Source organism: Ahaetulla prasina, chromosome 1 (genome assembly GCF_028640845.1).
Source record: "Ahaetulla prasina isolate Xishuangbanna chromosome 1, ASM2864084v1, whole genome shotgun sequence".
NCBI lineage: Eukaryota > Metazoa > Chordata > Lepidosauria > Squamata > Colubridae > Ahaetulla > Ahaetulla prasina.
In genome coordinates this window covers 330,971,120-330,993,762 of record NC_080539.1, presented here as the reverse complement: position 1 = coordinate 330,993,762, position 22,643 = coordinate 330,971,120, and the positions used below count along the sequence as shown (strand labels likewise).

The 22,643-nt window shown below is 40.1% G+C and overlaps 1 protein-coding gene across 1 annotated transcript in view; it reads left to right on the top strand.

Moving 5' to 3' along the window:
- The first annotated feature begins 2,749 nt into the window (after window positions 1–2,749).
- CATSPERB (cation channel sperm associated auxiliary subunit beta) overlaps window positions 2,750–22,643 on the top strand; it is a 71,030-nt gene continuing 51,136 nt past the window's right edge. Inside the window, exons 1-8 of the mRNA XM_058162592.1 lie at window positions 2,750–2,824; window positions 4,562–4,714; window positions 11,799–11,868; window positions 12,620–12,715; window positions 13,472–13,618; window positions 15,528–15,620; window positions 18,467–18,585; window positions 21,946–21,978. Coding sequence (XP_058018575.1) covers window positions 2,750–2,824; window positions 4,562–4,714; window positions 11,799–11,868; window positions 12,620–12,715; window positions 13,472–13,618; window positions 15,528–15,620; window positions 18,467–18,585; window positions 21,946–21,978 — 786 coding nt within the window. The remainder of the gene's footprint in view (window positions 2,825–4,561; window positions 4,715–11,798; window positions 11,869–12,619; window positions 12,716–13,471; window positions 13,619–15,527; window positions 15,621–18,466; window positions 18,586–21,945; window positions 21,979–22,643) is intronic.

Below are 22,643 nucleotides of genomic sequence, written 5' to 3'. Positions count from 1 at the left end.
GTTGCTTCTCTCCTTGATTAGTTTCCACCCATTGCTTCTTGTTCTACCCTCAGGTGCTTTGGAGAATAGTTTGACTAGTCCTTCTTTTCATTAAACTAGACATACTGAGTTCCTGCAACCCTTCTTTATATGTTTTAGTCTCCAGTCCCTTAATCATCTTTGTTGCTCTTCTCTGCACTCTTTCTAGAGTCTCCACATCTTTTTTTACATTGTGGTGAACAAAACTGGATGTAGTATTCCAAATGTGGCCTTACCAAGGCATTATAAAGTGGTATTAACACTTCACGTGATCTTGATTCTATCCCTCTGTTTATGCAGCCCAGAATTGTGTTGGCTTTTTTGGCAGCTGCTGCACACTGCTGGCTCATAACTAAATGGTTATCCACTAGGACTCCAAGATCCCTCTCACAGTTACTACTATTGAGCAAGGTACCACATATCCGGTACCTGTGCATTTTGTTTTTTTGGCCTAAATGTAGAACCTTACTTTTTTCACTGCTGAATTTTATTTTGTTAGATAGTGCCCAATGTTCAAGCCTGTCAAGATCTTTCTGTATCTTGAGCCTATCTTCTGGAGTGTTGGCTATTCCTGCCAGCTTGGTGTCATCTGCAAATTTGATGAGTTCCCCATCTATCCCCTTGTCCAAGTCATTGATGAAGATGTTGAAGAGTACTGGACCTAAAACAGAGCCTTGGGGTACTCCACTGCATACTTCCCTCCATGTGGATGTAGTTCCGTTGAGGACTACATGTTGAGTGTGGTTGGTCAGCCAGTTACGAATCCATCTGGTGGTAGTGCTGTCTAACCCACATTTTTCTACTTTATCTAGTAATAGGTTATGGTCTACTTTATCAAATGCTTTACTGAAGTCCAAGCAAATTATATCGACAGCATTCCTCTGGTCCACTAATATTGTCACTTTGTCAAAGAATGCAATGAGATTAGTCTGGCATGATCTGTTTTTGACAAACCCATGTTGGCTTTTGGTTATTATTTTGTTTGCTTCTAGGTGTTTGGTGATTCGTTGCTTGATTATCTTTTCCAGAATCTTCCCTGGTATTGAGGTTAGGCTGATAGGTCTGTAGTTTCCTGGATCTGTTTTTTTTCCTTTTTTGAAGATGGGAACTACATCAGCTCTTTTCCAGTCCTCTGGCAGTTCCCCTGTGCTCCAGGATCTTTGAAAGATATAGTTCAGTGGTTCTGAGATTTCATCTGCCAGTTCCTTCAGAACCCTGGGGTGTAATCCATCCGGTCCTGGTGATTTGAACTCGTCTAGGGTAGACAGATGTTCACTTACCATTTTTTCCCCTATTTTAACTTGTGTTCCTAATCTGTTTTTTGTGGTGCTGTTTTTGATAGGTTGGATTGTTTTTTCCTTTTGTGTAAAGACAGATGCAAAATATGAGTTAAGTAGATCTGCTTTCTCCCTGTTGCTTATCACCTTCTTGCCACTTTCTTCCAGCAATGGGCCAATTGTTTCCTTGACTTTTTTCTTGTTTTTAACATGTTGGAAGAAGCTTTTTTTGTTATTTTTTACTTTTGTCGCTAGCCTTTGTTCATTGTGAGCCTTAGCTTTCCTCACTTCATCTTTATAGGCTCGGGCTATTTGCTGATATTCTGCCTTAGTTATTTGCCCCTCTTTCTACTTTTTATATGTGTCCTTTTTATCTTTCAATTTGTCAGATAGTTCTTTATGCATCCATGCTGGTTTCTTTTGAGATATATTATTTTTCTTCCTCATTGGTATTGTGCTAGACTGGGCTTTTATAATCTCACTTTTCAAAATTTCCCAAGCTTCTTGAGTTGTTTTGAAGATCACTTCATGTGATCTTGATTCTATCCCTCTGTTTATGCAGCCCAGAACTGTGTTGGCTTTTTTGGCAGCTGCTGCACACTGCTAGCTCATATCTAAATGGTTGTCCACTAGGACTCCAAGATCCCTCTCACCGTTACTATTGAGCAAGATACCACATATACGGTACCTGTGCATTTTGTGGTTTTTTTTGCCTAAATGTAGAACCTTACTTTTTTCACTTGTTGAATTTTGTTAGTTAGCGCCCAATGTTCAAGTCTGTCAAGATCCTTCTGTATCTTGAGCCTATCTTCTGGAGTGTTGGCTATTCCTGCCAGCTTGGTGTTATCTGCAAATTTGATGAGTTCCCCAGCTATCCCCTTGTCCAAGTCTATGCACCTTGAATAGTTATATACAAGTACTTTGGATAAGAGACGTCCCCAAAAATAAAGAATAGTTTTTTACTTGCTTGGGGAATTTTTTTAATCTATGGAAGTATAGAAAGGATACAATGAATAAAATGTAAATTAAATGAATAAAATATAAATTAAAGAAATGTTTCTCAGCTATCCATTTTAGACTAGTGACAAAGGCAATAGTCGAGAAACCAGGAGACTATCAGTTCTACACTTGACTTAAGCATGAAAGCCAGTCACTCTCTCTCATCCCAAATCACCTCACAGGGCTATTGTTGTGAGGAAAATAGGAGGAGGGAATATTAGGTATGTTCACCACCTTGAGTTATTTATAAATAATAATAAAGGCAGGATTTTAAAAAACCTTTAAAAAGAGATAAAAAGTTGTAATTATATTGTCCACTTTTGCCACATGTATCATTTTCTTTTATTCTGCCATTTCACACCTGTGTTTTCAAAAGCCAAGCACTCACTTCCTGCCTACAGCAACAAGGGGAAAACAGGAATCTTAAACAGGATGCAGGAGGCAGAGTTGTGGATATGTGTACTGTGATTCCTGATGTATTGACGCATAAGAAAAACGTTCAGAAAAAAACATCTGCAGCACTTGCTGCAGTAAGTTTTCATTCAAGGTTGACAATTAATCCCAAACAATATGTACTACTGCAGTGGTGAAATATAAACCAGTTTACTACCGGTTTGCTCACTGTGCATGCGCACTGCACGTGCATGCGCTGTGCGCACCACACACCAAATGCGAGGTGTGCATGTGCAGTGCACAGCAAAAGGAGGCATGCAGTAAGTAGAACAGTGCGCAGGGTGGTGATCAACTGTGGCATGTGATTTTTTTTTTACTTTTAAAAGCATTTTTTTACAACCTCTTCAGCCAAAGAGGTTGTAAAAATACTTTTAAAAGTAAAAAAAAAAGCCTCTAACAATCGCACGGGTCAGCTGGGATCATCAGAGCCTTTTAAAAGCATTTTTACAACCTCTTTGGCCGAAGAGGTTATAGAAAAAAAGCTTTTAAAAGTAAAAAAAAAGGCTTGACGATTGCGTGGCTCAGCTGGGCATGGGTGGAGGGGGAAAGGATTTTTGCTACTGGTTCTCCGAACCATCCGCCATCATCGCTACCGGATTGGCTGATCCAGTCCAAACTGGGAGCATTTCACCCCTGTACTAATGGCATTAGACCTAGGAAGAACCATGTCTTTGTATGTATTGATTCCACTTTCTGAAAAACAAATTGCCAGCATCAACAACTTCACTCATTGTGAATGTTGAAGTCTATTATTATTGTTGTTGTTGTTGCTGCTGTTGTTGTTGTTGTTGTTGTTATGTTTAGACTGGATTTGGCATTTTCATCCATCTATTGAGTCATTCCCACGGACCTGAGATAGGAAAATATTGTTGTTTGATAATGTTAGAGGCATCATCACAGGATATAAACTGTTCCAAGTAAAGTTACATTTTGCAATTGACTGTAGTGATTTTGTAAATGCTGATGGTATTCAAGTGGTGCTCCAGATGTTTTGGAATTGCAACCAAGGCATCTTTTATTATCGACATTATCTTTGCTTTCTTTTGTCACCGTCTTTCTCTTTATAAGTCTTTGTATTTTGCGATTTTTCTCCAGTTGTTTCTTTTCTCTTCTGCTGTCTATTATTATTAGAAGTAGTATCCCACTTCATTTACAGTTGCTCATCTCAAATCTAGAGAAGTAGCCAGCAAAAATAGGTAAAAGACTTGTCTTCATTTACCTATTGTGGGATAAAATACCTGTAAAGATTGGAAAATAGCTTCCTTTTTGTAAAACAAAAAACAAAAATACAACTTTGCAACTTCAAGCTTTTCAAATATGCATTTTTCTACTAGCCAGAACACTGTGGGACATAGCTATTTATTTGTGGCCATTGCTCCAAGAGAGACCCATTTCCATGGCAGAAGAAGGAGACAAATGAAAAAAATCCTCCCTGTTACCTCATTTACACTGTCATTTAAGCACTGGAGAGAGATCCCAAGGAATGAGAAAATTGGTTTATATTTACTAAAAGGAAGCTTTTTGAATCTGGTCATTTCAGATACATTTGGGTTCTAAGGTCCTATAACTTTATTTCCACAGAGGTCAGGAAAACCAGCTTTAATAATAAAGATATAGATTTAATCTATTTAGCTATATCACAGAAGCAGCAAATTGGAAGGTGTTTTTGTAGGAATTAGGAATGTGTGTGTGTGTGTGTGTTGTATTGGCATATTATTTAACATTTAAACATGCTCAGTGCTACGGTTGGACAATATGGCTTTGTGTATACCTTTTTTTTTCTCCTTTTTTTGGGTGTAAATCTCATCTCAAAGAAAGTCATCTGCCATTTGTATAATATTAATGAAGAGGATACCAAGGAGAACAGAAGAAAAAATCTACTGCTTTATTCTTCAGCAGGTCTTGCTCCCAGCATACAGATCTTCAATAGCACCTACTCAAATGTCTTCTTCTTCAAAATGACTCTGGTAAATAAAATGACTGGGGAAGGTAAATTGTTCAATGGGAAAGAACCGGATTTGCAAGGTTAGATTCCTTTCCTGATATCTTCAGTTAGATTCAAGTGGCAAATGATTGAAAGATGTAGAGAGAGAGAGAGAGACTTCCAGTAGTATGAGGCAACAATTGATTAAATATTAAAATAGATCCGATGTATAGCAGCATCTTGTCTTCCTATTATTTTGTAGCAAAAGCCAGCAGTCTTTTCAGATAATGGGCATTATTATTATTGTCTGATTTTACATGTTACAACAGGTGCTACAAAAATATACAACATATCTAAAATGTTTTTTTTTCTAAAACTTCTTTTTTTTAAAAAAAACCCCTGAATTTGCAGTTGTTGTGCAAAAATAATGATTTGGGTTCTTTTTATACCGCTAACGTTGTATAGGATTTGGCAATCTCATGGAATTTCCACCATTTAGTTTAAACAAGTTATCTTACTTTTTAAATTTAATTTTGGTTTCCTTTAAGAGGATCATGTGTGCCATGATTCCTGCAAGAATGGGTCTACCAGATATCACAGTGCTTAGAAGATTTGAATAAAAAAATTGTGATCTTTGTAAAGGAAAAAGTTGAGATTTACATCATTGCTCAGGCTGAAAGTAGAGCATATTGTAGTTGAACAGAGAAGGCATATTATGACCTCTGTACTTGATAATATTAAATATCAAGCAAATACACATACAACATATATGTGTGTTTGTGTACATGTGGCATTCATGATGATTGATACTACTTCCAGGATCAGATCAGTCATCAGTTACTGTGAATTACAGCAAGAGATGATTTGGTCCATTTATGGTCCTCAATAACCAACTCTTGGGGAGAAAAGACTGCTGATTTGGGCAGAACTTTGGTATAATTTGCATTAATCTGAATTAAAATGTTTATTTATGTATTACATGTTTATGCTGCCCATCACCCCTATAAACTGACTTAAATTAAAATGTTCATTTTTGAAATGGCATAAACATTCTGTTATTTTAGTTTGATATTTCTATAAACATATTTATTTTCTTGGCCAGAAGTGGAATTTCACTGTTTTCTTCCAGTTTACAGTATATACTGTATCTATACCTAGTTTACATTTAGTCTCAAAGAAACCTGGAGTTTCTTTGTAGTCTTTCATCTGAATATTAATCATTGATCTCATGTAGTTCTTGCAAGATATAAATATAAATAAGAAATCTGCATTACTTCTGTTTTTGATTTTTCCCAAGGAGCTCATAACCTATTCAAGAGTAGTTTATCCCCACCTAAGCATCAAGCAATACATTTGGTTATTTTTATTTATTTATTATTTATTTATTTGATTTTTATACCGCCTGCCCCCGAAGGACTCAGGGCGGTGTACAGGCAAAAATAAAACAGATAATGCAATATACAATTTAAAATGCAGATTAAAAAACTTATTTTAAAATTAGCCTGATAGGTTAAAATATACTAGACTAAAAACCCCATTTAAAATTAATTAATAAAAATTTAAAATTAATAAAATTCAGTTCAAGCCAGCCCCGCGCGAATGAAAAGATGTGTCTTCAGTTCGCGACGGAATGTCCGAAGGTCAGGTATTTGGCGTAAACCCGGGGGAAGCTCGTTCCAGAGTGTGGGAGCCCCCACAGAGAAGGCCCTTCCCCTGGGGGCCGCCAGCCGACATTGTTTGGCGGACGGCACCCTGAGAAGTCCCTCTCTGTGAGAGCGTACGGGTCGGTGGGAGGCATGTGGTAACAGCAGGCGGTCCCGTAAGTACCCAGGCCCTAAGCCATGGAGCGCTTTAAAGGTCATAACCAACACCTTAAAGTGCACTCGAAAGGCCACAGGTAGCCAGTGCAGTCTGCGCAGGAGCGGTGTTACGTGGGAGCTACGCGTAGCTCCCTCTATCACCCGCGCAGCTGCATTCTGGACTAGCTGAAGCCTCCGAGTGCACTTCAAGGGGAGCCCCATGTAGAGAGCATTACAATAATCCAAGCGAGAGGTAACGAGCGCATGAGTGACTGTGCACAAAGCATCCTGATCAAGAAAGGGGCGCAACTGCCGAACCAGGCGAACCTGGTGGAAGGCCCTCCTGGAGATGGCCGTCAAATGATCTTCAAACGACAGCCGATCATCCAGGAGGACACCTAAGTTGCGCACCCTATCCTTTGGGGCCAGTAACTCGCCTCCAACAGTCAGCCGTGGCTGCAGCTGACTGAATCGGGATGCCGGCATCCACAGCCACTCCGTTAAAAGATTGACTCATGCAACCGAATGAATTTAGAACCAATTTAAACCTACCATACCTTACAATACTAAATACATATTAAAATTATGATGTATAAATGACTATAGCTGTTTAAAGTCTGAAAGTCTTTTTCTGACATAATTTCTAAAGGGAGAAAAAGATGAAGAAGTGGATTCATGGTCTATTAATATCCCTAGAGAAAAGATTACATATAATACAGGTGAGAGATTGTTATAAATCACGGTGGCACAGTGGTTAGAGTGCACTACTGCAGGCTATCACTTGAGAGCAGGTTCTTTACTGCTTCAAAAGCCTTATTTTCTGACTTTCCCCAAGACCAAACAGTATTTTTCCCTAAGAGCCTATGCAGCGGTTCCGCAACGGTTGCTTTGTTCTTTAAAAAGACCGCGTAAAAATTAACCAATCCCAGGAATGCCTGCAGCTCTGCTTTGTTTTTGGGCGCTGGAGCCTTCCTAATTGCCTTAACTTTGCTCTCAGTAGGGTGAATTCCTTTCTTGTCTATCCGGTAGCCCAAGAAATCGACCGATTCAACACCTATCTGACATTTATTTGTCTTGACTTTTAATCCGGCTGTCCGGAAAATGCTCAAGACCTTTCTTAAACGCTCCCCTAGTTCTTCCATGTTCTCCCCTGAGATTAGGACATCATCGAAGTAGGGGACTACCCCTGGGAGCCCTTGCAGTAGTCGTTCCATCAGGTTTTGGAACAGCCCTGGTGCCACACTAACCCCAAATTGCAATCGGGTGCACTTGAAGGCCCCCCTGTGCGTCACAATCGTTTGGGTCTTCGGCTGTGCGGGCGTCTACTGGCAGTTGTTGGTAGGCTTGGGCCAAGTCTAACTTTGCAAAGACTTGCCCTTGCCCCAAAGAGTGCAATAAGTGTTGCACTACGGGGACCGGGTACGCGCTTTTCTGTAAGGCTTTGTTAAGCGTCGCCTTGTAGTCAGCGCAAATTCTAATTGACCCGTCCGATTTGATGGGGGTGACGATTGGCGTCTCCCACTTTGCGTGATCGACTGGCACCAAAATCCCCTGGTTTATGAGCTTGTCCAGCTCCTTATCAATTTTGGTTTTAGGGCAAAGGACTCTCCTCGCCTTAAGCCTAATGGGGCTACCTGGGGTCTAAGTTGAAGGAAATAGGGGTCCCCTTGTACTTGCCCAGGCAGTCCTTGAAGACATCTTGAACTCGTTAAAGAGAATGTCTTTCAAATTGCAGTCACTTCTGTAGATGCCAGTCACTCCCATGCCCAGGGCACGAAACCAGTCTAGTCCCAACAGACTGGGCAGAGTTCCTTCGACGATCGTGATGGGCAGGGTCTTTTGTGAGGGCCGTGCTCGACTCGGACGGAGGTGGTCCCTCGAACAGGGATGCGATTCCCTGGTAGTCGTGGCACTCGTAGCCGCTGTGCTTGCAGATGGCGCCGCGACGGACGGCAGTGACGCCAGAGTGTCCCAGGACATGATGGTGATCGCTGATCCCGTGTCTACTTCAAGCCTGCACCGTACTCCCTCGATCTTGGGCTTTGTGAAAATCTTCTTTTCCACTTTGGTCGAGGCCTATAATGACAGTCGTTTGGTTAGACTTGGCGCCTTTCTTGTTTGAACCAATCGCGGGCCGCCTTTCCGGTTCCGCGCTCTGATTGGTCGATTTGAATTTTCGGCGGGAAGGTTGGGCGCTCTGCAAACCTGAGCTATGTCCTTTCTTCCCACACCGCCGCATGTTGCCTTTAAACCTGCAGCGTTGGCGCTGATGCTGCCCTCCGCAGCTTCCGACTCGTCCACGGTCCTCAGTGTCGCGTTTCTCGGTCCGCAGACCCTTCCTCATCCTCGCCTCACCTTCGGATTCGGACTGAATCTCCTCCTGGTGTACTGGCGTTGGCTTTGCGCCGCCTTGGATTGAAGAGGCTTTTGCAGGGTCTCTGCTGCTTTAGTAGACATTTCGTGTGCTCTGGCCTCGTCCAGGGCGGTGGCTAGTGTCAGGTTGCTCCTGGCTAGCAGTCGTCGCCGTGGCGGATGTCCTTGACCGGATGAGTTGCTCGAGTAGCACTTCGCCTAAGTCTCGGTATCCGCAGTCCTTGGGCGCTCTTCTTAAAGCGGCCATGTAGTCACCGATGGACTCGCCCTCCATCTGTCTCGTTCTCCAATTCAAACCGCTGCACGTATTTGGACGGCGTCGGTGCGAAATGGTTCTTCAGCAAAGTCTGCAGAGTCGGCCACGATACCGATTGTATCGGCGTTGGCTCTGCCAGGGCTTCCGCAATCTCGATTACCTCCGGCCCGCAATGGCTTAGGAAGTAAGCCCGTTTGCGGTTATCAGGGATCCCCTGTAGTTCGTTGGCTTCTAGAAAGCTTTCGAAACGGGTCATATATGTTCCCCATTTCTCCTTGCCCGGGTTGTACGGTGCGGGTGGCGTGTTTGCCATTTCCGCGTTTCTGCCCTGAGTTTGCTGGGTTCGGACTAGCGTGCTTCAGCTCGGTTCTGGTTCTCCTTAGCCTCGAGATCCCACCTTCGTCGCCAATGTTAAGTTCGGGAAGTAACGAGGCTGGAGACCAGGGTAGTGACAACAGCTCTTTAATATAGGGTGAACCCAGCAACAGGCTGGGGCAAAAACCTCTCCTTTTATACAGTTCTGCTGGAGGCTTCGTCCAATCAGCAACGTGCTGATTTCCCGCTCAAATATTTAAAGGCACAACTGTTAATACATAACAATATCTAAAATGTTTTTTTTTCTAAAACTTCTTTTTTTTTTAAAAAAACCCTGAATTTGCAGTTGTTGTGCAAAAATAATGATTTGGGTTCTTTTTATACCGCTAACGTTGTATAGGATTTGGCAATCTCATGGAATTTCCACCATTTAGTTTAAAGAAGTTATCTTACTTTTTAAATTTAATTTTGGTTTCCTTTAAGAGGATCATGTGTGCCATGATTCCTGCAAGAATGGGTCTACCAGATATCACAGTGCTTAGAAGATTTGAATAAAAAAATTGTGATCTTTGTAAAGGAAAAAGTTGAGATTTACATCATTGCTCAGGCTGAAAGTAGAGCATATTGTAGTTGAACAGAGAAGGCATATTATGACCTCTGTACTTGATAATATTAAATATCAAGCAAATACACATACAACATATATGTGTGTTTGTGTACATGTGGCATTCATGATGATTGATACTACTTCCAGGATCAGATCAGTCATCAGTTACTGTGAATTACAGCAAGAGATGATTTGGTCCATTTATGGTCCTCAATAACCAACTCTTGGGGAGAAAAGACTGCTGATTTGGGCAGAACTTTGGTATAATTTGCATTAATCTGAATTAAAATGTTTATTTATGTATTACATGTTTATGCTGCCCATCACCCCTATAAACTGACTTAAATTAAAATGTTCATTTTTGAAATGGCATAAACATTCTGTTATTTTAGTTTGATATTTCTATAAACATATTTATTTTCTTGGCCAGAAGTGGAATTTCACTGTTTTCTTCCAGTTTACAGTATATACTGTATCTATACCTAGTTTACATTTAGTCTCAAAGAAACCTGGAGTTTCTTTGTAGTCTTTCATCTGAATATTAATCATTGATCTCATGTAGTTCTTGCAAGATATAAATATAAATAAGAAATCTGCATTACTTCTGTTTTTGATTTTTCCCAAGGAGCTCATAACCTATTCAAGAGTAGTTTATCCCCACCTAAGCATCAAGCAATACATTTGGTTATTTTTATTTATTTATTATTTATTTATTTGATTTTTATACCGCCCTTCTCCCGAAGGACTCAGGGCGGTGTACAGGCAAAAATAAAACAGATAATGCAATATACAATTTAAAATGCAGATTAAAAAACTTATTTTAAAATTAGCCTGATAGGTTAAAATATACTAGACTAAAAACCCCATTTAAAATTAATTAATAAAAATTTAAAATTAATAAAATTCAGTTCAAGCCAGCCCCGCGCGAATGAAAAGATGTGTCTTCAGTTCGCGACGGAATGTCCGAAGGCCAGGTACTTGGCGTAAACCCGGGGGAAGCTCGTTCCAGAGTGTGGGAGCCCCCACAGAGAAGGCCCTTCCCCTGGGGGCCGCCAGCCGACATTGTTTGGCGGACGGCACCCTGAGAAGTCCCTCTCTGTGAGAGCGTACGGGTCGGTGGGAGGCATGTGGTAACAGCAGGCGGTCCCGTAAGTACCCAGGCCCTAAGCCATGGAGCGCTTTAAAGGTCATAACCAACACCTTAAAGTGCACTCGAAAGGCCACAGGTAGCCAGTGCAGTCTGCGCAGGAGCGGTGTTACGTGGGAGCTACTCGTAGCTCCCTCTATCACCCGCGCAGCTGCATTCTGGACTAGCTGAAGCCTCCGAGTGCACTTCAAGGGGAGCCCCATGTAGAGAGCATTACAATAATCCAAGCGAGAGGTAACGAGCGCATGAGTGACTGTGCACAAAGCATCCTGATCAAGAAAGGGGCGCAACTGCCGAACCAGGCGAACCTGGTGGAAGGCCCTCCTGGAGACGGCCGTCAAATGATCTTCAAACGACAGCCGATCATCCAGGAGGACACCTAAGTTGCGCACCCTATCCTTTGGGGCCAGTAACTCGCCTCCAACAGTCAGCCGTGGCTGCAGCTGACTGAATCGGGATGCCGGCATCCACAGCCACTCCGTTAAAAGATTGACTCATGCAACCGAATGAATTTAGAACCAATTTAAACCTACCATACCTTACAATACTAAATACATATTAAAATTATGATGTATAAATGACTATAGCTGTTTAAAGTCTGAAAGTCTTTTTCTGACATAATTTCTAAAGGGAGAAAAAGATGAAGAAGTGGATTCATGGTCTATTAATATCCCTAGAGAAAAGATTACATATAATACAGGTGAGAGATTGTTATAAATCACGGTGGCACAGTGGTTAGAGTGCACTACTGCAGGCTACGTCTGCTCACTGCCAGTTGCCTGCAATTTGACAGTTTAAATCTCACCAGGCTCAAGGTTGACTCAGCCTTCCATCCTTCCAAGGTGAGTAAAATGAGTATCTAGATTGTTGGGGGCAAAATGCTGACTCTATAAACTGCTTAAAGAGGACTGTAAAGCACTGTGAAACCAGGGGTAGGTTTACTTACCTTTACTACTGGTTCCCAACGGGACCATGCATGCGTGCTTCTACGCATGCGCAGAAACTTCCTGATGACATCTGGGTCAGTGGGTGGACCCTCCCATCAGTTTTACTACTGATTCTTGCGAATCGGTCCAAACTGGAGGCAACCCACCACTGTGTGAAGCAGTATATAAGTCTAAGTGCTAAGTGCTAAGTGCTAATAGTAATGGGATTATTGCTGCTTCCTTAGTTTAATTTGCACCAATGCTCCAGTAGTGTGGTCCTTTTAATTTGTTTTATTATGTCATATTAACTATAAACAATATAAAATGATAAATATAAATGTAAATGCTAACATAAATAAGAAAATGACTTGAACCCCCAAATATGAAAACATACTCATTACTGACAAGTCTAATGAGTAAGTCCACGGAATATGCCTGGGTGTATTGTATATTAAAGAAAGATGTTAATATTACACTTAGATGTTCATAGGAATTATACTCATTTTCTATTTCCTGTTTGACTAGATGTTGCTCCGGTAGAGGAATGGTTTGTAAAATTCAATATGCATCATGGGTTAGGTATGTTTACCACTGAAGGAACATTATTGGATATAACACGAGGTAAGTTATAGCTATATTCCAAGGAAATTACTTGTAGTAATTGTAATTGTAGTTCAAAGCTTTCTGAAGGTGTTCAGATATTAAATGGTAGTCATCTGATTCAGTGGTGGGTTTCAAATTTTTTTACTACCGGTTCTGTGGGCGTGGCTTGATGGGCGTGGTGTGGCATGGCTTGGTGGGCATGGCAGGGGAAGGATACTGTAAAATCCCCATTCCCTCCCCACTCCAGGGGAAGGTTATTGCAAAATCCCAATTTCCTTCCGATCAGCTGGGATTTGGGAGGCGGAGGAAAGATGGGGGTGGGGCCAGTCAGAATTTTTACTACCGGTTCTCTGAACTACTCAAAATTTCCGCTAATGGTTCTCCAGAACTAGTCAGGACCTGCTGAAGCCCACCTCTGATCTGATTGGCTAAGACCCTACGGTCACGAGGAGAGATTTGTTTGTTGGCAGCTGAGGAAGATTTTCAAGTGACTTTTATTCGTGGAATTTAGGACAAATAAATCAAAATCAAATATGAAGGACAGAAAGCTTTGTTTTTTTTAATGGCATTGTTCTCCAGGAAGTATTGGAATTTAGATACTAGATACATAATATTTAGGATTGGCCTCATAATAATGGGGTTGTAAATATATTTTCATTCATTTTAACAACGAAAATTTGTATTTTCATTCTGTATCTGTATTTTATAGTAACGTTACAAAACTGCAGAATACACATTTCTTACACATTAACCTCACTGTCTTATATTTTACAGAGCCAATTCTTCAGTGGCTTTTTAAACTTGGTACTTACGTAGATATTTCTAAAACAATATCTGACATAACAGATTTGGAAATAACAAAGAGTCCTTGTGCAAGTGATGTAGCAATAGCTGGTGTGATTTATAAAAAGCCCGATAATGGTAAGTGCAGCTTCTTGTAACTGCATATTATCTGATGAGTGTTACATAGCTATAACCATCAACAATGATAGATTTGCTATCCAACAAGGTAATCTGATATGTGTACTCGGAACCAAGTGCCACTACATGCCTATTCCTACAGATAGTCCTCGACTTATGACAAGCACAAAATTTATGTTGCTAACTGAGTCAGTTGTGAAGTGAATTTTGCCCCATTTTACAACCATTCTTGCCACAGTTGTTGAATCACTGTAGTTGTTGAGTTAGTAACATTGACTTTGCTTGTCAGAAGGTTGCAAAGGATTATTACATACCCTAGGATACTGCAACCATCATAAATATGAATCAGTTGCCAAGCATCTGAATTTTGATCACATGACCATGGGGATGTTGCAACAGTCGTAAGTGTGAAAAATGGTCGTAAATCACTTTTTTTCAGTTCCGTTGTACCTTTGAACAGTCATTAAATGAACTGTTGTAAGGCGAGGACTATCTGTACTTACTTAGGAATAAGTCACAGTGAGCTCAGTGGCTTTAATTTTTGAATAAATAAGTGAACTCATAACAGACTCTGTCTTTTAAGCCTGTAAAGGATTGCACAATTATGTTTTGCTTAAGACTGCAAGCTATTTTATTGAGGCCAGAAATCTATAAACACAAGAATTAAGTAAATTTATTTCAAATTTACCACACATACCCAGAGACAAGCGAAAGTGTAAGAAATTTGGCACCTTCCAAATCTGTCTTCTTATTGGTACTTCATTACCCTATTTTCATATTTTTCTAACTGAAGCTGAGCAAAGAAAGAATCCTGTTGGGCAGGATTCTGTATTGATAGTTGTATGTGTTCTTTCTTCTCCACGAGGACATCCTTTTGGGGGGAAGTAACTGTCCTCTGGGGAAAGGAGAGAAGATGCCAGTGCATCAGGCTTCTGAGTTGATTGTCATTTGCCTTCCTACCTTTCTACTTAGCTATAATCTCCGAGAGGTGATTGGTTGTAACAGTAATTTCAAGGAATGCTAAAATGGTGAATCTTGTGACTAGTTCTAAAACAATTTGCATAACTTTCTTCTGCTGGTGTTCTCAAAGGTGCTTTTTTTTTTCCAAAAGGCAACTGGGCTGTGTTTTTTCCTTGAGGAAGAAGACATTCTGTTTTTCATCCAAGAAGCTTCTTCAGATCTGGCTAGCTGGGGCGGGGCGGGGGGAGGGGGAATGGAAGGATAAGCTCTGACAACTGTTCACAACCAACCCTTCCATTCCCCACCACCACCATTTAGCCAAAACTGATAAAGTTTCTTGGATGCGACGCGAAATCTCTTCTTTTTCCTCAAGGAAAAAACACAGTTATACTTTTTTGTGGTGAGGGGAAGAAGCACCTTTGAGACAACCATGACCTGGATGATTGAGAATCTCCATAGAAATATTTCTTCTGTTGGGAAACTTGTTGACTGAGGACACTTCTACATGGTCTTTGAGTTGATTTCTTTCTGGCTTAGCTGAATTGAATTCAGAATCTTGCACATACATAAAACTCCACGGTAATCTGTTTAGCTACTCACCTCTATCCTCCACATTTTGTTAAGTTTTGAGTCAGAACAAGAAATTCAATTGAGCTCTTATGTTCTGCAAGCTCCTGAAGATGCAGAAGGGCTTTCAACTAGAGATGACCTATGACTATAGTAAATGTTGCTCCTTTTGCAGTGTTATGTCTCCACCTATCCTGTAAAACCAAAAATGAAAGAAATGCCTTATTTCTCTTCATCCATGAGAATCCAAATATGTTTCACCTCTAAAAATTCTAGATCGCTTGTAGAAATGGGAAGCCTATAATACTGTACTATGTATTAATATCCAGATTTATATGTAACTCTGTTTTCATGTCTGTATATTTTTTCTGGGGATTCACAGGAATAGTTATAGGAGTCACCTATGATGGATTTATGACTCGAGATGTAGTTTGGCGTAATTTAACAGATAACATTTGTGTTCTCATGGATTACGGTAATTTTTTCTTTTCAATTAGTATTTGTCTTTTTCATTTGTAAGTTTCTGTATTTAGCTCCTAAATTTTATGACAGAAGCATAAGACTCATATAGCCCTAAAACTTTAACTCTAGGCTTCAGAGTTCTCTCCCCAATTTATACCAATTATCATTTTCGATCAGTCTGAAGGGAGAAAATATTAAATAATGTGATTGGACAGTAAACATACTAACTTGAGCTAGCTTAATGAAAATAAAAAGTAGGCTCAGGATACAGAAGGATCTTGACAGACTTGGACATTGGGCCCTATCTAACAAAATGAAATTTAATGTAGAGAAAAGTAAGGTTTTACACTTAGGCAAAATAACCAAATGCACAGGTATAGAATACTGCATTCAATTTTGGCAACGACAATATAAAAAAGATGTTGAGACTCTAGAAAAGTGCAGAAAAGAGCAACAAAGATGATTAGGGGATTGAAGACTAAAACATATGAAGAACGGTTGCAGGAATTGGGTGTATCTAGTTTAACGAAAAGAAAGGTTGGGGTGACATAGCAGTGTTCTAATATCTACAGGGCTGCCACAAAGAAGAGGGAGTAAACCTATTCATCCATTGCTTCTTGTCCTGAAGGCAGTACAAGAAGCAAGGGATGGAAATTAATCAAGGAGAGAACCAACTAGAACTAAGGATAAATTTTCTAACAGAACAATTAATCAGTGGAGCGACTTGCCTCTAGTTGTTGTGGGTGCTCCAACATCGGAGGTTTTTAAGAAGAGATTGGACTACCATTTGTCTGAAATGGTACAGGGTTTTCTACTTGAGCAAGGGATTGGACTAGAACACCTCCAAGGTTCCTTCCAAATCTGTTATTGTCTTATTAAATTCAGTTTTTCTTTCCTGGTCCGGTCTGATGCTTTTTGGAGAAACGGCCTGAAAACTTTGTATGCTTCATTCTTTAAGGCCTATTAGAATTCTTCATGGTAATTTTATGCTTTGGAGAGAAGATCAGGATGTATCATGTCATCTCTTCACTGACTCAGAATAATCGCTGTTCTTTTAATCCTAAAAGATAATGGGTAGTGCCCTTTCATTCTGAAGTCAAATAAGCAGTTGGAGTTTAGGGGTTTCAATTAATGCCTCATAACCAACTGACTTTTCCCATGAATTGTCCTGCTGATGTTTCAGTCATGGTTATTTAATTGCCAGGTCCAAGCTGGAGTCAGTTGATGTCCCTGTATATGCCAAAATCCTTCCCTCTATTTTTCACCATCCCGCTACCAATGTTATTTTCATTGTGTTTTTTTTTTTTTACAGAAATGCACCCAATTTGCAGTTTCCAGATTAAATATATGGGTGCAAACTTCAAATACATTCTGCATTTCTCTCAAAATTTCAAACCAGATTATAAATTATTAATACTGTACAAATATCAATATCTTAGAATAAAATTTATTTATAACCGTGTTTACATTTTTTAAAAACATGTACCAAATTAGGACAAAACAAAGATCAGACACATGAACAATGTAGATTATATACTTGCATAATGGAAATAGGCTTCCTCTCTCATTTTATGCATTTATTTCTAAAATAAAATACCTAATAATGAAGCTCTCTGGATAGTTTACAATAAAAACATCAAAAAAAGAAATAAGGGCAGTCTTCAAAATCTAAAATAATATGAATTAAAAAACAATTTAAAAGAAAATAAAGGAAAAATAAAAAAGTCTTCCCACAGTGACAAAATAATGCAAATATGGGCATCAATCAACTGGGGAGGGCATTCCAGCATGTTCCCCACATTCAATTCACCTTTATTCCCCTGATTGGGTTTATTATCAGGGAATGTCTTGTTTTGGGGGCAAGGTCAAAGCCAGCAAATTGAATTGGACCCAGTCAAGCTGCATTGGTTGCCAGTTTGATTGCCAAACTGGCAACCAATGCAGCTTGTAGAACATCCGGTCTGGCAAGAGGAGCATGTTATTGGTCCTTTCTGCTAAGGCACTCCCTCTGACAGGACTCAGAGGACAAGTTATTTGTCAGCTCCAATTACGTTGGTCTTTAATATATTAACATAAATTTTCATTCCCCTTGTTGCATCATATAGTCCATCTAAAATCCATTGTAAGTCATTCAAGTTCTCAGATGTTGTTGTTAGTTGCGAAGTCGTGTCCGACCCATCGTGACCCCATAGACAACATTCCTCCAGGCCTTCCTGTCCTCTACCATCCCCTGGAGTCCATTTAAACTCATGCCTACTGCTTCAGTGACTCCATCGAGCCACCTCGTTCTCTGTCATCCCCTTCTTCTTTTGCCCTCAATCTTTTCCAGCATTAGGCTCTTCTCCAGTGAGTCCTTCTTTCTCATTAGGTGGCCAAAGTATTTCAGTTTCATCTTCAGGATCTGACCTTCTAAAGAGCAGTCAGAGTTGATCTCCTCTAGAACTGACTTGTTTGTTCGCCTTGCAGTCCAAGGGACTCGCAGGAGTCTTCTCCAGCACCAGAGTTCAAAGGCCTCAATTCTTTGGCGCTCAGCCTTTCTTATGGTCCAACCTTCACAGTTCCCAGATAGTTCTCAGATAGCAACACAATATTTTCTGTATACAAATGTAAACATCTAAACGTATCTTGGCAAGCATTCCTTATGTGTGCGTGTGAGAGAAAGACAGTGTGTACACACACACACATACACACACACATATAGACACACATATATATAGAAACACACATATAACCTACTACCTCAATCCTCAAATTTGTATGTTTGAAAAACGTACATTATTTGCCTTATCAGTAGAAAATAATGTTAAAAGATATAAAGAAAAATAACCACTCTCCCATGAATCTTTTTCTTTTCTACAGATTGCTCTGGTCTTGCACTTGTGGATATCATTCTAACAAATACACGTTTAATAATGCTTACTACATTGGGTTTATTTGTCAGTGAAGATCTGCGGTATCCTTCTAAACATAAACTGAAAGTATGTTTTGAATATATCCTTTCTCTATGGTATGATGTAGTAAAGTTAACAAAGAACATACTGAAAAAGTGTTCAGAGAAGGTTTGAAAAGTGACACTTTAGGCTTTCAGAAATCCATTGAGGGAAACTGAGGGGTTCCCTGTAAACCAGATCAAACTAAAGAAGTAGAACATAGAGTTAGAGGAAAAAGTTAGAAAACTCTCAGTGTAGGAAGGAAATGAAAGAGATTAAAACACTGTTTGTTTCTATAGAAAGATATTCACAAACTGTTTCATAGCTACTCTCTCTGCCTCTTCTATAAAAATGAAAACTACTAGCAAATAGCAGTATGTTGAATCATCCTGAATCAAGATTGTAGCTCAAGATTTGGGCTTTATATAGCCAAATAAACACTTTACTTTCATGCATTATTTTAAAGGTACATAGCAGGGGTAAAATGCTCCTGGTTCGGACTGGATCACCCAGTAGCGATGCTGGCGGGTGGTTCGGAGAACCGGTAGCAAAAATCCCTGCCCCCCACCCCAGCTGAGCTACCACCCTAGCTGAGCTGCACAATCATCAGAGGTGTTTTTTTTACTTTTAAAAGCATTTTTTCTTCAGCCGAAAAAATGCTTTTAAAAGCAAAAAAAAAAAAAAAGTTGGCCATGCCCACTTAGTCACATTATTCCTCCCCCACACCACCAAGCTACGCCCACAGAAACGGTACTAACAAATTTTACATTTCACCCTGATACATAGCCTATATTTCTGTTAAAGTCATTGATCTTCTGTAAAGCTATTAACTTGTCCTCATAACAAGGCAGCTATTATAGAGAGTATGATATTAAACTTGTTATCCTGTTCTTTGGTGTCCTTGTTACTGTTCTGCTGTTGTGCTGTGAACTCAAGGCAATCAAACCTTTTCCCTCATGGCAGTTTAGAATAAATGTCAGTGTAAATGGAGCTGGTTAAAAAAACCACTTGAATTAAATACCAACTTTCTGATAAGAATGTCACGATTCCAGTACAGCTTCCACTTGAAGTCTTTGTGTTCTAGGAATGGTTTTGTGTTCTAGGAATGGTTTCTATCAATGTAAGAATTCCTATGTTGGACTGCTATTTGTGGAACTCATTCTAAGCAAGTAGAAAAGATTTACAAAAAAAATAACTTCGACAAGGTTAACTGGATAGATAAGCAGTCGTGATTGTGGAAAAAAACAGCCCACAAAGAAGCTACAACAATGAGTATAAACATTTGAGACTAGAAACCTAACGATGATGATGTAACTACCCCTCCTTTGCAATTATAGCAGGCAAACTAGACGAAATTAAACAGAGCCCCCATGCCTGAAATTTTTGACAATTAAATGCTAGTACAAACACAGGAGAAATTTATAATATTAGGACACAGCACTGTATCTAGGTGGCCTAAATATTAGGGGTGTGTGTGTGTTTGTGTGTGTGTATGTGTGTGTGTGTGTGTGTGTGTGTGTGTGTGTGTGTGTGTGTATGTAGGTCTTTGGTTATTCGGGTTTTCTCCCGCGTAAAATTGGAAGTGTCTTGGCGATGTTTCAAAGAAGTCTCATTTGTCATCTTCAGGCTGGTGTTTACAGCTTCGTGTTTCTAGGAGCAATGTGTGATTGCAGCTGTTTCTTCCTTTTAACTGCTAGTGGGGGTTTGAACTGATTGGTTGGGAGCTTGGCTGTGTCCTGATTGGGTGGAGGTGTGTTCTGATTGGTTGGGGGTTTGGCTGTGCTCCGATTGGATGGTGGGGTTGGCTGTGTTCTGATTGGCTGGAGGTGTGTTCTGTTTTGGGGGGGGTTGGTTGTGTTCAGGTTAGTCTGAGTTGCAGGGGGATTTGAATTGGTGAGCTGCATTGCTGTTGTTTGGCTTCGCATTCGTGGTCGTGCTACATCTTCATGGTGGGTGTCAGTCTGCTGCATGTATGGATTGGAGGGGTTTGAAATGGCTAATGATGCAGCTGCAGTCTGGCTTCTGGTCCGTGGTCGTGCTTCATCATTGGTGTGGTGTGGGTTTGAGTCTGCTTTCTGCGTGGATGTCACACGGCATGTCACCACCACACATCCACGTGAACCCACGTGGGGATGCATTTGGGAGCGACTGCAAAGTTGAATCCTTTGGAGAGAACATTGGTTTCTGTTATGGTGAGGGTCCTGTCTGATGTGTTGTGTACTGTTTGTTTCATGAATTGCTGTGGAGAGGGGTTGGACTTCTGGTGTCTTTCTAGTCTGTGAAATTTGTTGGTGTCTGTGACTGTCTTGTGGGAGGTTTCTGTTTCGGCTCTCCAGAGGGCTAGTTATTTGGATTTGTCCCAGAGTGCTGGGTGGATTTTGTTGCTGAGTTTGAAGTGCAGAGTGAGTAGGTCCTTGGTGGTTTGGTCTAGTAGAAATCTTTTTCTGTGGAGTTCGTTTCTGATCAGGGCTAATTCTATTCTTTTCAGGATCCTTTCGGTGGCTGGGGTTTTGGAATGGAATTTTAGTTGGAAGAATGTGGGGATCAGGTTCTTGTCTCGGCAGTTGAGTAGGAATGTGAGGTCACATAAGATGGTAGCTCTTTGGACTTCGAGTTTTTCATACGTCCTGGTCAGTTGGATGGTGTCCTCCCCATAGAGATGGGATATTTGTTTTTGTAGGTTTTCATGGGTATAGGTCTTGGCATATTCAGGTCTTTTCCCGTGTGAGGTTGAGAGTATCTTGACAATGTTTTGATGAGGTCTCACTCATCATCTTCAGGCTTCATGCTTGTGCGAACAAAGCATGGTCAGAGCTGCCATCTCTCTATAAATACTGGTGTGGAGGTGAGGTGTGTTGCTGTAAGTGGGTTGGTTGGCTGTGTGGTTGCATTTTGATTGGCAGATGGAGTGGATGTTTCCAGATTAGTCGGCTTTTTCGTAGCATTCGGTTTTCTGCACAACTGTCAGGTCAGCAGTCTTTGCTATGATTGTGATTCCTACTGAACCAGACTTAGAGACCATTTAAAGGTTCAGGAACCCTTTGCAGGTGTTATGGCTTAATTAGCTGATTAGAGTGGGACACTTTGAGTCTAGAATATTGAACCTTTTCACAATATTGTAATTTTCTGAGATTGTGAATTTGGGATTTTCATGAGCTGTAAACCATAATCTTCAAAATTATGACAAATCAAGGCTTGAACTATCTCGCTTTGCATGTAATGAGTCTATTTCATATATTAGTTTCACCTTTTAAGTTGCATTACTGAAATAAATGAACTTTTGCACGATATTCTAATTTTTTGAGTTTCACCTGTATATATATGTTTCTGCACTTACTTTGCAAGCTTTAGAAGTTTTAATTTATTCATACATTTCTGCTTTTTCATTTTACCTTTTCTTTCTTCCAGTTCAACAAACCAGCTTTATGTGGCTTTGAAATGGTGAGAAATTGCTAATATTTTTGCTATGGTCATAGTCATAGCATTCAATTATTTGACATACTATTTCACAACATAATCACAAACCCTTGAAAGCTTCTGACTTCTCTAACAAACAAAACTTGTTTTTAACATCTTTACTTTAAAAGAAAAAGAAAAAGAAAAGAGAGGAAGGAAGGGTCTTCAAAATGATACATTATAGTATATAATCATATTATGAAATACAGTAAACTTAGTTTTCAGTACATTATTTTACCATGGCCTACTTCTTGGTAAGACAGAACAATATGGGATAGACAGTATCATTACCTGATGGATTTGAAATTAGCTGACCAACCACACTCAGCATGTGGTCCTTAATGCAACTACATATACTTGGAGGGAAATATTCAGAGGGGTTCCTCAAGGTTGTCTCGAGACCATCTTCTTAATAAATGACATAGATGAGAGGATTGAAGGGGCATTCGTCAAATTTGCAGATAACACAAAGCTGGGAGGAATTGTTTACTTTTTGGAAGACACTCAAGATTTAACAGGATTTGACTGATTTGAGCACTGGGCCCTATTCAGCAAGATGCAGTTAGTGATGAGAAATATAAGGTTGTTCACCTAAGCAGGAAAAAATCAGATGCAAAGGTACAGGATAGGCAGTACTTAGCTTAACACTA